General features: G+C 40.1%; 1 protein-coding gene across 5 annotated transcripts in view; it reads right to left on the reverse strand.

Annotated features, from left to right (window-relative positions):
• The window catches only part of LOC102284917 (sperm flagellar protein 2), a 207,936-nt gene that overhangs the window by 27,607 nt on the left and 165,473 nt on the right, over positions 1-14,856 (reverse strand). For 4 of the 5 annotated variants that reach the window (XM_070357654.1, XM_070357652.1, XM_070357653.1 and 1 more), the window contains 2 exons: positions 5,036-5,142; positions 3,751-3,933 (listed from right to left, as the gene is read on the reverse strand). In XM_070357654.1, the coding sequence (XP_070213755.1) occupies positions 3,751-3,933; positions 5,036-5,142 (290 nt within the window). Of the gene's footprint in view, positions 1-3,750; positions 3,934-5,035; positions 5,143-13,802; positions 13,973-14,856 lie in introns of those variants that run through there. The other variant, XM_070357656.1, reaches the window with a different exon arrangement.

Genomic DNA, 14,856 nt, shown 5'->3' on the forward strand with positions numbered 1-14,856 from the left:
ATTGCATATGATGAAGAGAGAAATGAAGGATATAAAAAAGATCCAACTTAAACTTCAAGAAATAAAAGTATATTTCCAATGAAAACACACTGGATTGTATTAATCACAGATTTGGTGCTACAAAGGAAATGATCAGTGAATGGAAAAAATGGAGGAGTCGAAATGAATACAAAATAGAATTAGAGAGAAAATAATGAAAAAAATAAATAAAAGAATTCAGGATCAGCAACTTTGGGACACACATGTGATTGGATTTTGAAAATGGTAGTGGGGGGAGTATGAAAAAAAACTTCTGAAAAATTTCCAAATTTGACAAAAACTACAAACCCACAGATTCAAGAAGTTCAGTGAGCCCCAAACAAAATAAATGTGAAGAAAACCACACTGAGGGACACAATAATCAAATTGCTGAAAACCAGCAAGAAAGAGGAAATGTTAAAAGGATTCCTTTTCATCCCCAATTTCTCTACCATCAATTACGTATCCAGTTGTTTCAACACATAGGAATTTCCCCTGATTTTTAAAACCAAGAATTCATTCGGTCACATAAAAAAAAATATAATAGATGTATTTTAAAAATTAGGAAGCTGTTTCAAAGTATTTCACACAACAAGAGCGCCAGAGAAGAAAGAACCTAATTAGAGAACAACTTTTAATGTTAATGTTAATGTTAAATTTATGTTAATTAATGTTAATTAACATTAATGTTAATGTTAATTAATTAATTAATGTTAATTAATTAACATTAATGTTAATGTTAATGTTAAATGTTAAAAAGTTAATGTTAATGTTAATGTTAAATTTATGTTAATTGTTAATTAACATTAATGTTAATGTTAATGTTAATTAATTAACATTAATGTTAATGTTAATGTTAATGTTAAAAAGTTGCCCAAGCGCCAGAGAAGAAAGAACCTAATTAGAGAACAACTTTTAATGTTAATGTTAATGTTAAATTTATGTTAATTAATGTTAATTAACATTAATGTTAATGTTAATTAATTAATTAATTAATGTTAATTAATTAACATTAATGTTAATGTTAATGTTAATGTTAAAGTTAAAAAGTTAATGTTAATGTTAAATTTATGTTAATTTATGTTAATTAACATTAATGTTAATGTTAATTAATTAATTAATGTTAATTAATTAACATTAATGTTAATGTTAATGTTAAAAAGTTGCCCAAGAAAATTTTGCCGTGTGAAATGGTACACGTGAACTGTAGGGTTGGGTTTAAATTGATCAAGCAGGGTTTAGTCAACCACATCCTGCCCTGCTGGATAATCAGGGGATTTCTCCTTGAAATGTGGAAATGTCCCTTTGTACTCTCTTGCTAAAATATGGCCAAGGAATTTGAGGTTTACTTTTCCTTAGAATAAGTGCTGTGCTGTTTGGATCCTAGAACATCTGACTCATTAAACCTGTGATAACATGCATTCTTACTGAAAGAAGGTGAGTCGAGAGAGTTCGCCATCAAAGAATTCAGCGTGAGTGTGACTAGACACCCACACACGAGAGGCCAGCGTGTCACAGCTGCCTGAGGGCTGGGAGCAGAGGCAAGGCAGTTTCACGCTCGCGTGGCTCAGCCCAGGTACACAGTCAGAGCAGCTTCATAAACCCTGTGTCTCATTCCATTTTAGAAGCTGGGGAAGTCAACACATTCTCAGGTGGCAGTTGTGGTGAACGTGCAATTAGTCAAGAAAAGAAAAAAATAAAAAATAAAATAAAAAGCAGAGTAGAGAGTCTATCTCTCTCTCTTCCCCCCCCCCCCCCCAGGGAACTTCATTTCAGCAATGCAATTGTACTATTTGGCTATTCTAAGGTGACATTTTCCACAAATCATAACATTGCTGAAGCAGCTGTTTTGGCAGTCCCATAAAAGAACTCTGTATTGCGGTGTGATCTGGCAAGTGCTGGGAATATGTAAGTCACATGGGGAATCAAGTAGGCCTCTCCAATGGCGTCTTTGTCGTGTGCTTTCTGAGGAGTGGGCACTGGGTGGGCCAGGGGCGAGGGAAGAGCTCAGAAATCAACTGCTCCCAGAACCCAGGTGGTGTTCTGATATGTGTATTTGAGTTTCTGTTTCATGCAGCAGTCAACTTTCTCTAAGAAATTCACACCTTTGGTGAAGGAGCTTTCTGGTTTTACTCAGCACTTGTTGGTACAAATTACCAACACCTATGTTCAACTCATGTTTATGCAAAAAGATGTTTAAATGGATATCCTGTGTTCACTGGCACATACTGCCAAGAGTGAAGGTTGGTACTTTCGTGACTGCGTGCTTGTTAAAATCCTAAGCCAACAAGTTTTGCTCTGCTGTTTGTGTTTTTACACAAAATCATCTTTAGAAGTTGTAAGTCCAGGTCCAGGACAGTGAAAGAATTCACAGATTGCTCTACTTGGGAAGTAAGTCAGCCCGGTCAGTTATGTGTCTTTGTTCATCAGCCTTGAAGAACCTCTTCAGTGTGCCAGTGCTGTCTCCGCTGGCTCAGCTGTCTGAGTGTGGGAATGTCAGGGTTGTCTATGAGCACGTCATCCATTAATTGAGGAAGAAAAGAGAAGCAGGAAGAGATGTGATCTTTCAGTGGTGAAATACACAGGAGATACAGGCACTGAGAGATTATCACCCTGATTCAAAATCAGCACGTTATGAACCTTTCGTGTCTACCAGCTTTGCGAAGTGGTGGGCACTAAGATAAATTTCTTTGCTGTTGTTCAGTTGCTCAGCCGTATCCCATTCTTTTGCAATCCCATAAACTGTAACCTGCTAGGCTCCTCTGTCCATGGGATTTCCAGGCAAGAATACTGGAGTGGGTTGCCATTTCCTTCTCCAGGGGATCTTCCTGATTCAGTGATTGAAGCCGGTGTCTCCTGCATTGGTAGGCAGATTCTTCGCCACTTTAGGGAAACCTTGAATTCCATTAGCAGACACAAATTAAGTCATTTACACCCTTCTTGGTTATGGTATTTCATTCTAACTCACTCTCTTCTTACTCAAACTTCTAAAAAGATGAATCGACTGTCTTATCGTCACTTCCTAAAGAACAATTTATTCCATCAATCCTCTGCAATCTAGATTCTGTACTCTCTTCAAATTGTTCTGGTGAGGGTCACAGTTATATCCTATCTGCAAATCCATTGGCCAGGTACCATGTTACTGGATTATCCATCACTTTACTCACTTCTCTCGGGTGATCTTATCCATTCATAACTTCAACATTTGCCTGACTTCTGCATCTGCCATATCAGGTGGGACATTTCTGCCTGCATTTCCCACAGACATTTCAAAGTCAACTTGTCAAAAACCATCTCATCATTCAGCATGCTCATGATCAAAGGGAAAAAAAACCAAAAACCTGCCCTTTCCCTGTCTGTGTTAGCTGTAACTGTTGTTGTGACTCGCAGAGTATTGGGTATTGGGCATTGGGCTGATTAAAATCTCTGCAGGCGAGTCTAATGAAAAGCCAAGGTTAAGAACTTGGGAAGAGGACAATGATGTTTGCTGTGATTTCTTTAAGAGCCCTTAGCTCTGCAAAAGTTTGGACTTTTTCAGACCCTCCCTTTCCCAGGGGGTGAAGTGGGGGTAGGTGGGAGCAGACTTCTGCCTAGGACCTGGGCAGTGCCTGTGCTGCCTCTGGGAGCCTAAACATGGGCCATAAGACCTGGCATGGTGAGATCAGGGAGTAATATACTTCTTAGGTCAAAAGTACTCTGATAGGATTAGTGCCGCCAGGGGCCAGGAGTGACCTGCTTATACTGTTCGTAAGTGACGGTGCCCAGCTGTTCCGCATCCAGGGCCTTGAACCTCTGCAGGGTCTCCAGAAGCTCCTCCTCCAGGGGGATGGGCCAAGGCAGCGCTACTACTAACAAGAATTTCCGCCAGTCCACGGACTCCGAGTTTGTTACCAACAAAGATGCTAACTCCTGCAACTAGAAGAAAACAGGAAATGCCATTGGGATATTTGTATGATTCTCTTGTGACATTCTACCTGCTTGCATTTCATAGTGACAGGTTCTGGCAAAGGAGGTAAAATTTTTAGCTTGGTTAATAGGGTCAGAGCTGACTTGCTCCCTCAGGTCCTACGAAGCAATCCATGCCAGACAGAACCTAGAGAGTGTTTCCATTTTTGCTTCCTTGACATTTGTGGGTTTTGCTTACTGTTATACAAGGAACTGGATTTCCCAGGTGGCACTAGTGGTAAAGAAACCGCCTGCCAATACAGGAGACGCAAGAGATGTGGGTCTGATCCCTGGGTTGGGAAGATCCCCTGGAGGGCACGGCAACCCACTCCAGTATTCTTGCCTGGAGAATCCAATGGACAGAGGAGTCTCGAAGGCTGCAGTTCACGGGGTCACAAAGAGTCAGACACGATTGAAGTGACTTAGCACACACGTACGCACACAAGGAATTAATGTTTGTGACCATAGTACACTTCGTACCTTTCCAACAGAGGTGGAATAAAGATGATATGAATGTGGGAGGGCTCGACAGCTTGTAGGGAAATATTCTTTAACCGTCTTGTTTTCTTAAGGAGAAGAATATGATGAAAGCAAGCCTGAATCATCTACTGTTACTTGTTAGGATCACTCCATCTGGTAGTAATAGATACTAACTCATTGGCTGACCCTCACAGTCTCTGTAAAGTTTCACTGACTGTCAGCATCATCACTTGTTTTCAAATACTGTGCCTGAACATACTACATGTCTTAACTTGAAGTTCTTTCATTGGTTTATTCGAGTTTATTGGCTGCCTACAATGCGAGAGACCCGGGTTTGACTCCTGGATTGGGAAGATCCCCTGGAAAAGGCAATGGCAATCCACTCCAGTACTCTTGCCTGGAAAATCCCACGGATGGAGAAGCCTGGTAGGCTACAGTCCATGGGGTCACAAAGAGTCGGACACGACTGAATGACTTCACTTTCTGCTAAAGGTCAGATACCATGAATGGACTGGTTATTTTAAAATTATTGACTTATCAATCAAAGAAGAGAATTCTCAAGGCTTGAAACCCAAACAAAATTGAAGCTTACTTCAGGTTGAGTGAGGTTCATCCAACTACTAGGAAAGTTGTTTGTTCCAAGGTTCAGGGTTACCAAATCCAGCAGAAGGTCAGCAAATGCTTTATTTCCTATTATACCTACAATACAAGGAGAAATATTTTTTGGTGTTATTATACGATCTGTTTCTTTTGCTAAAAATTGAATAAATAATGGATATTTGTATAATCATTTTATTCATTTTATTTAAAACTTCAACCTTTAGAGAAACATTAGACATTTTGAAAATACAAAAATATTAATCAATTTCCCGATTCTCTTTCATGGTTGTTTCTCGTCTAAGTCAACATGTCTTTTTTGGCTTAGTGATAACTCATTCCAGACTGGGTAAAATACTGAGACTTTATATTTTGGTTTGGAGTCTTCTTTGACCTTTTATTCAGAATAGGTTGAATTAAAAAATAGTTCATTATTCCTATTATTATTTATATTATTAAAATGAATACTATTATTATTTACAGTAATATTCCTGTTATTCCTGTTAGTTCCTAGTGTAGGCCACTAGAGTACAACACTTTGGCAAATATGGGATAAAGGTGTTTAAAACGCATGCATATCACCACTGTGATCAAAATAACACATTTATCCTCATTTTGCTTTCTTTAGATCAGAATATATTTGTTTGGGTTAAATTTAGGGATATTTGAATTACTAAATTACTGGGTTGAAAGTGCTAATTTAGTTACTTAATTGGCTCAAACATTCTGATATATTTTATAAAAGGTCACTAATATTTCGAAGGCTTTTGCTCTTAAACATGAATCTACTTTACTATGAGATATTTGTTTAGTCTGTTGCTTATTTCAAATTTCATGCACATGCATTAAAAAAGAAGTAGGAAAGCAAAAATAAGTGTATCTGCTTAAAATAATGTCTAACTCCCATAGCAGAGGTACCTTCTAGAGCCAGGAGACACTCCTACATGTATTAGGGTAACTGTCAGGTCCAGAGTATACAGCTATTCTTCTTTGTTTAGGAATAAAAAGAGTGAAATAGGTGTAGAGTCTCACATTTTTCTTCCTATATCTAAGTTTTTAGCATTTCTCAAGTCCAACATGAATTTTATTAATAATTTCCTCTAACCTTTGGGAAAATGTAGTAATCATTTTAAAATTTCAGTAGTTCATATAAAATACACAAGGTTCAGATCTGAAAGGTAATTTTCTGTGTAGCAAGAGTAGAATATTTCTTTCTTTGATGCAACTGGCCATTCAGCAGGTTGTTCAGAAACAGATTCTCTATCCTTTTTGACCAAACCTGAATATCCAATTTTATAGAAATGAGAATAACTTCCCCAGGTAGTGGAATTTTTGGTAAAATGAGCTTTGTATGATACTACATTGGTTTTCAGATAAGTTAGAAATAAATCATTCATCTTCCTTAAAATGAAACCAGAAATAAACTCAATTGAAACCATGAAGAGGCTCAAAGTATTTAAAATTTCTGGTAGATTTGTAAAATAGTTCCACTGTCTCTAATATCTATGGCACAAGCAAAGTGTTCTAAGAAAATACTTTCAGCTCACATAGAGATTATTTATCTGGGGACTTTAGTGTGAAATGCAAAAACTATTTTGATCTTTGGCCTTGTTTCTTAAATGATCAAGGCATATAATAATATGACTTTCACATATAATGCAGTAATAGAAATGGATAAGCTTACAAATTTTGTTTACAGATTAAAAAAAAAAAAGTTCTTTCCAATTGGCCCTAAGTTACTTATCTAATGCAGCCATCCATTACAATTATCCAGAAAAAAACAGTTAATTGTAAGCCAGGCCTAAAGGCACTCTTGATCATAATTATTGTCCGGTTACCCTTAGCAATAACTCTCAGAAAGACGACATCAAGATAGTACCATTGCTTAGAAGTATACACTTCACCCAAAGAGTGTGAAAGAATGTGCGAATATAGGACTAGAATTGGAAGGTTTGGATTTTTGCTTTGTATGTCTGGATGATGCCAAATGCCTTTTGTGTTTGATGTGAAGACTGGTGACTTTTAAATTTCAGGTTTTTGAAAACAGTTCTTTTTGCTAGGATCAATGATGAGGTCGATATTTATCACATTACTAGTCACTTTCCCCAAGGCTTTCTGAGTTTGATGAGCAATCTGAGTTAGGTCTTGTGTCCTCAGTTGAGGATGGTGTTCTTGTATTCCATAAATGAATGGCTTTCCTAGGGTCAAAGTTGTTAATGTCTGGAGAATTCAACTGAATTATCAGGAGATCCGTCATGCTGTCAGCCTTGACCTTGGCATGCATTTGGGACCTGATGCGCTTCATCTGACTAAAGCCGCGTCCTGCCTCAGCTGAACTTGCAGGCAGGCTCAGCACGAGGTCAATGAGTGTCAGGATGTTTGGATACTTGTGTAAATAAACAGAATTCACAAAATCCCAGGTCAGTTTGCGAATGTTCTGAAATCTAGGAGAAAAAAAATAAAAACTGTGAGAGATGGAGACTCCTAAGTTTTACCCCAATATTTATAAATCAACGAGGTTACTTATGCTTACCTAGAGTAGATCTCCAATTTCAACATGCTCCATTCTGTGTCTACTTGGTCAATTTTCACCTTGGCTGCCTCTAATACTGGTTCATAATGTGCAATCAGGATGGCCACCTCTTTTTCTCCAAATTCTGCAATCAATATGCCAAAGAAAAAGTCACATATCTGACAGACATGTGTACAGACGATCAAAGAACAACAGAATCGGAGCCAGTATTCATGGGTTACCTTGATTTATTTTTGCCGGCCACAGTTTAAAGCTTCCAATCATGGTTGCCTTCACCACATCTTGGTTGGCATCTCTGAAACAGCCTCGCAGCTTCTTGATAAGATGTGTTAAAACCATGTTTCTCACATCAGAAATGTTTCCCTTTCCTCCTAGGCAGTTACCATGAAAGTGTGTGACTGAATCCACCCCACATTCTTTCGGCCCTGGTCTGGGAGGGGGAAAAAAAAAATGCCCCAAGAGATGATTACATGCAAAAGCTTCTGGCAAATGGTTTCCCAAGTCCAGCTGTCTGGTTTTGATAGACTCTCAGATCATCCTGGACTCCTCACCTTGTCTGATAGATTTGGAGCATTTCCAGTGTTGACTCTAAGGTGGCAAATATATCAGCAATTGAGGAATTTCTGTTCTGACTGACGTGGGACAGTATGCTAAGGACATTGACGACATCCAACAAGAAGTGGACAAATTTGACGACGTCTGCCTGGAGGAGAGACTCCAGGAGTTCTTTGGCTTTCTGATGACTGCTGTCGCTTCTGCTTTCTTCTGCCTGTAATACAGGTTGGGAATAAAATAGTGGTTTATCTTTCTCAAAATTATCTCAAATTGCTCAATAAAAGTATTTTTTTTTAAATTCTGAAAATCTGAAATAGTACCATATTTCAAAATTACTTACTGAATGCAGCTGCTGGACAATTGCTGGATATCCCTTGAGAAAGTTCTGGAGGGCAGTCTGCAATCCCTGAAGCCACCTCTGGCTGCTGACTTGAGAGGGCATTGCAGGTCGAAGGTGGAGGCCCTTGAAAGCAGTTAGCAGAGCACTCCTGTGAGCAGGAGAATCGTGATAGAAGCAGTACATGCTATGAAGAAGGTCTTTCACATGGTTGTAGAGGGGAACGTTCCGGAACACCGCCTGGTAAGATAGTTCGAGGTGATGGGCAAAGCAGTAAACAGGCAGCACACCTGGCTGGATTTCCCTTAAAAGCAGGGCCACCTCGCTGCTGTTTTCTCCCTCTGAACCCGGAGCTCCATCACTTCCGAAACCCACCAGTTTCTTTGCCCAGTCTTGGTTCGACAGCCGAAGTTGAAGATTTCTCTCTAGAGTTTTCTCGATGGCATGTTTTATCGCCCGGGGCTCCTTCTTCTCCACGGTCTGTACCCCGACGATTTGGCAGTGCACTCTCCCTGCGCGTGCAAACTGCACATATACGAGTTCAGCTTCCTCAACTGAACTGGCTGCAATCCCATCACTGAGGACGGAGAAGAACTGACTTTTTTCTAACTTCTCTCTTAGAGCTCTCCGTTCCACTTCAGCAATAAAGTACGTAAAAGTTCTGGCCGATTTACTGGTTCTGAACACCGGGCCAATATCAACTCCCTTCATATCGTCCAGCGAACACATCCAGAGGAAGTCTTTGAGGGGACGTCCGGTTTTGGCGATGGCGTGGCAGGACCGGAACAGGTTCTCCACCCTGCCGAGGGTCACCTTGCTCATGGTCCTCACCATCAGCTCCGTGGTTGCTCTGCTCCCTGGAGAACCACATGTGGCTTCCATGAGGGACGCCTTGGCGTGAGGCTCGCTCAGATGATGCGCGTTGAGAAATTCAGTCCTGAAGTTATCCGTGCCATAAAAAAAACTCACCTGATTTCCCTTTGATGTCACTCCATGTTTACGACACAGGCCACAGAACATAAGATTTAGTATCTCATCGTATACAAGCCAAGGGTATTTTTTAAGCCAAATTTTCAAAAATTGATTGTTCTTCTTTGGGAGGTAATGGTCAAGCTTCTGAGGCCTTTTCTGCTTCTTGGTGAATCCACTCACATCGTCTGGAGGATCCCTGCCTTTAAAATAACTCCATGTTGTTATTTTAAGTAATTTCTGATGCCTACGGGCAATTTTAATTACTGTCCCCCTCTCCGAACTTATTATTTCTAGAACAATCCTAGGGAGGGCTTACCACTTACCAGGCATTTTGAGTAGTGCTCCAAGTGCTTTGTATCATTTACTTTTCATCACCCAGTGTCCCTATTTTATATAGGTAAGAAAGTGGGTCAGTTACTAGTACTGATAGCCAGTTTGTGGATTAAAAAACCTAAGGCACAGAGAGGGTAATTAATTTGTCCAGTGTCACAATGGCCATCCATGGTGGAGTTGGGGTTAGCTAGCAGGTGGTCTTACCTAGCCCCCCACTGTTACACACTACATATTACAGGTTTTTCCTGTGGGCGAAGGGTGCTATGGTCTCCTTCTCCCTAGAACCTGTTTCTCCAGGCAGGAGAGGGGCATGGTCTTTTGCTGTTACTGCGTTCTCTGGGTGAAAACACAAGAATCACAGGACACGTAGGGCCTTGCCTCTGCAGGGTTTGCTTTGGACACCTCTCCCCTCCCGCCTCAGCTCTACTTTCTTTGGCATTGGTTGGCTGCTACAAATAGGGGGTCCTAGTGGGAAGCTGTTGTATAGCGCAGGGAGCTCAGTTCAGTGCTCTGTGATGACCTAGAGGTGGGTTGAGTGAAGGGAGGGTAGGTGTGGAAGGGAGGCTCAAGAGGGAGGGGATATGTGTATACTTACAGCTGACTCACCTTATTGTACAGCAGAAACCAACACAACACTGTAAAGCTATTATCCTCCAATTAAAAATAAATTTTAAAAATTTACTGATACTAAAAGAAGTTATACAGTTTAGATTTTACATTTAGATCTATAAAAAAGGGGGGGAGGGCATCCTTCCTAGATTATTTTGCAAAGGAGTTGTGCCTCATCTTTTTCTTTTCCCTTAAGGTCTAATTTCTGACACTCATTTATCTGCCAGAGAGAAGAATATGTATTTATCTGGACAGAAGGACAAAATAATTAAAATCACACAAAACTCCTAAAATACATTTCTTCCTAAAGGCAGAGAGCCTGGACCAACATCTCTCTCTCCTCCTACAACTTCTGTGAAACTCCTGGTCATGAGATTACATTGTCCTATTTCACAGCACAATGAAACTTGGAACATGTGCTTGTGTGACTTGATACTAAAATGACTCATGTTGACACACACACTCAGTGTTTGCTTCAGGTTAAGGCTTTAGGGTCCCAGGCTTTCCCTCCTCAACAGACAGAACCACCCTTCTTCTGTGCTTTGTCACGTGCCAGATGACTGCTAAGCACTAGGGAGATGTTCAAGAAAATAAATCTCCTTTCCTAATTGATCTTTTGAATCTCATGTCTCTTAACATCTTTAAATTGAAAACCTTTGTCAGTCTGCTTCTGTCTCCTACTTTATTGGCCTCTAATTTATATTTTGCCTTTTAACCAATCCTTTTGCAATTGTTGTTGTTAAAACAAATCCTTATTTATGTATTTATTTTTAGATCCTAAATTTTCCTGTTTTCATTTAAACCTAGTCTCCTTATAGCCGGGACCCACTGCCTCCACTATCTTTCGTGCAGGTTGGGTAACTTTCAAGCTTCCCACACTAGACCCTTAGCGCCATGCTGGCTGCCTGCTCTACACACGAGAGAGTTGGTGAATACATGAACAGCTGCGTGAAAAAAAGCAGACTCTGGCTGTTGAATGAAAAGACTAACTTTCACTACTAATTTAGCTAGTTTTCATATCATTAGCTTTCTGGCCAGATTTTCCAGAAATGCTATCTTGAATTCTGAGCACACACTTTATCACTGGCCACATGTAATTCTCCGGCTTCATGAGACTACATTCCCCCTGAAGAGACACCTGGAACTGTGCCCACAGACTATTCTACCAGGTCCAAAGGCTTCTAGATTTACTACTGCATTTCTGTGATGTGACTCGAGCGAGTGGAAGGAGTTTCCAGGCTGAGTGCCGCACTCCTTCTTGCCCTAATCTCTAGGACTTGCCACCTGCTTAGATATTCCTGTTAATAACATCAATCCTTTCTTTTACCTTTTCTAAGAAGCGTGAAAGTGTTGGTCGCTCAGTTGTCTCTGACTCTTTGCGACCCCATGGACTGTAGCCCACTAGGCTCCTCTGTCCGTGGAATTCTTCAGGAAAGAATACTGGAGTGGGTAGCCATTTCCTTCTCCACTTTTCTAAGAAATTTTTCTGTATTTCTTGATTTGAGTAAATGTCAGACTAATTTACTTTTCAGATCAAAATAGGGAGCTTATTTCTCTGCAAAGTATGGTGTCATAGTTCTAGAATTTTCTCAGACACTAAGCCTGGGAAAACCCACACAACTGTCTAGTTTCTCCTTTCAGGGAATCACCAGGTGCCCTTACTCTTGCTTCTAGGTTAGCTGAGGCTTTCTAGGGAGACAGTAGTGTCTGCTGCTCTCAGATACAGTCATCCTCCCTCCAATCCAATCTCCACATCCTTTGGCTCTAAATGTTTTTGATAATTCTCTCCATTGTGGCCTTTGGGGGCAGCCTGAGGCTTCACGTGGGCTTCCCAGGTGTTGCACTGGTAAAAATTTGCCTGCCAGTGCAGGAACTGAGGGTTGGGAAGATCCCATGGAGGATAAAATGGCAACCCACTCCAGTATTCTTGCCTGGGAAATCCCTGGCGGGCTATGGCCCATGTGGTTGCAAAGAGCCGGACACGCCTGAGTGACTGATCACACAATCTTAAGATTTCACAGCCTGACCACAAGCTCTTTGTGGCCCTCATTTCCTGGCTTGTCTGTTGCCCATTCCCTAAATAGGTCATGCAACTTCAAAATCTCAGTGTTGATTCCATTTTCTCCTGTGCCTAGAAAACTCTGCCCCTGCTTCTCTTCCTGGAAGCTTCTGCCAGAAGTTTCCCATGGACTACATCCTTTGCTGACCCACACAGGAGAAACAACTACTTCCTCCTTGGATTCTTGTAAAAACCACGGAGCTGGGTGATGGAGCTCGGCCACTACAGCCTAGACTTCCTGAATTTGTGCCCCGTCTCTGAGACCAGTCATTGACTCCCAGGGTCTCCAAGAGGGCGTTGAGAGGGACACTTGTCATTTTTTAAAACAAAGTTGCAGGCCTTGAAAAACTAAGCACTGCCTCTCTTGAAGAAGGAGTTGAGGGTACAGAATTTGCTGAATAGTGTTTCTCTGGATAGCCTCTGAGCAGAAATCAAAATAACTATGAACCAAATCTCTATAAGATATTACATCAAGTACTGATGAGCTTACAAAGAAAAGGAGTCCTTATGGCTTAAGTGGGGACACTGGAACATTGCTAAAGTGTTCTAGCTTCAACAGACTCCAAATTGCTTGCATTGGAGAAAGACTCTCTTTCTGATATGCTTAGCACTTGATGTTTGGACAGGATGTAACTACCCAGAGCTCACTCGGTACATAGCTGAATGTTTTTGGTTTGGAGGCTTACAGTCCCCAGGGAGCTGCATACCTCAGGGTTCAGTTCCACCTGGTGTTGTGAATTTTCATTTCTTTCTTTTTTTTCTGGAATCGTTCTAAGATAACACTGTGTTCCTATGTGTTCTGTCACTTAGTCGTGTCTGATTCTGTGACCCAATGGACTGTAGCCTGCCAGGCTCCTCTGTCCATGAGATTCTCCAGGCAAGAAATCTGGAGTGGGTTGCCATACCCTTCTCCAGGGGATCTGGGGAATTGAACCTGTGTCTCCTGCGTCTCTTGCATTGCATATGTATTCTTTACCCGGTGAACCACCAGGAAATCTCTGAAGGTACCTCTTAGGGCATGTGCACCTTCAGGATACCGAGCTCACATTCTGCGTAATAATACGCAGAGTTTGTATCCATATTGCATAATGTTATATATTACATAAGAATATAACATTACTGTAATTATATTATTAAGTGATAATGGCTTATATCACACCTGAATTGCACATCCAGTGTGCCAGACACTTTTAAAGCACTTTATGAGCATTAATTACTTTAATGGTCATAACAGTGAAATACCCCATTTTTCAGATGAGGAAAGTGTGACAAAAAGAGGTTAAATAATTTGCTCAAGATCATATTACAGTCATTTGACATGAGGTGGAGTTGGAAAGAGCTGTCTGACTCTTCTTACCCACGGATGGGTCTTCTTCCTCATCCAGCCATGGGTAAGAAGTGAATTAACGTGAAGATGCTTGAGTAGGGGCTGACACACAGGGCTCGACGCCATTCCAATATTGACTTCTGTCATAATTCAGAAAATATCCACAAAATCCATTCCGTGCTGGGAGTATGCTCATGGGAATGATCCCTGGGACAGGCAGTAGAAAGAAGGTCCTGAAGATTCAGGCTGTCTTACTGACTTAAGCTGCTCTTAAAATTTTAAGTATAGATCTTTGTTGGATCTTTGTTGGGTGGTAATAAAAATGTTAGCATGATAAGTCCTTTAATTACATTTTGCATAATTTTGTATGATTATCACATATAAGATCTTTTTTTTCTGGCATATTTGTGACAATCAACAAATGGTATTTTATGTCTAATTACTGCCTTTATCAAAGGAGATTTAGAAATATGACACGTGCCTAATTTGATGAGGAAAGCAGGGCTGAATAAAAGCATGACAGTATATTACACACTTTTAATTTTCTGTTATTTTCAGTAAGCACTATCTTAATGACTTAATTTTCATGTGGATAACCAGTACTCAGCAAAAACTCTTTAAGCTTTAGTTCTTTCTATTAATATTTTGATACTAGTTGTTCACAAGTATTTATTCAGTCACTTGTTTTAATGAAAGATTATCCATTTCACTCAATAATTTTATTTATGTAGCATAATTAAATGTAACAAAGTGTAACTTAATGACATTGATAGCCCTTGTAAATTTGCTAAAATACTCTTACGACGGGCCTAGTAACATGATGATTGTTACGTGCAAATATGTATGTTTTTTTCCTAGAAAAGATTCATCTATTCATCATATTTTAATATATTTCAGTGAGCTTGATGCTTGCATCTTAGATATCATAGGTTGCATTGGACTATGTGAAATAGTATAAGAAAATGCTCACATTTCTTGGCTTAGATATAACAGCAATTTTCAAGTTGAAGCAGGAAGTTTTGTAGGAGCCCACATTTGGAAAGTTACTACTTTCAGCCAGTTGCTCTATATTTTCAAAATGGTTATCACTT

Source organism: Bos mutus, chromosome 20, assembly GCF_027580195.1.
Source record: "Bos mutus isolate GX-2022 chromosome 20, NWIPB_WYAK_1.1, whole genome shotgun sequence".
Lineage (NCBI taxonomy): Eukaryota > Metazoa > Chordata > Mammalia > Artiodactyla > Bovidae > Bos > Bos mutus.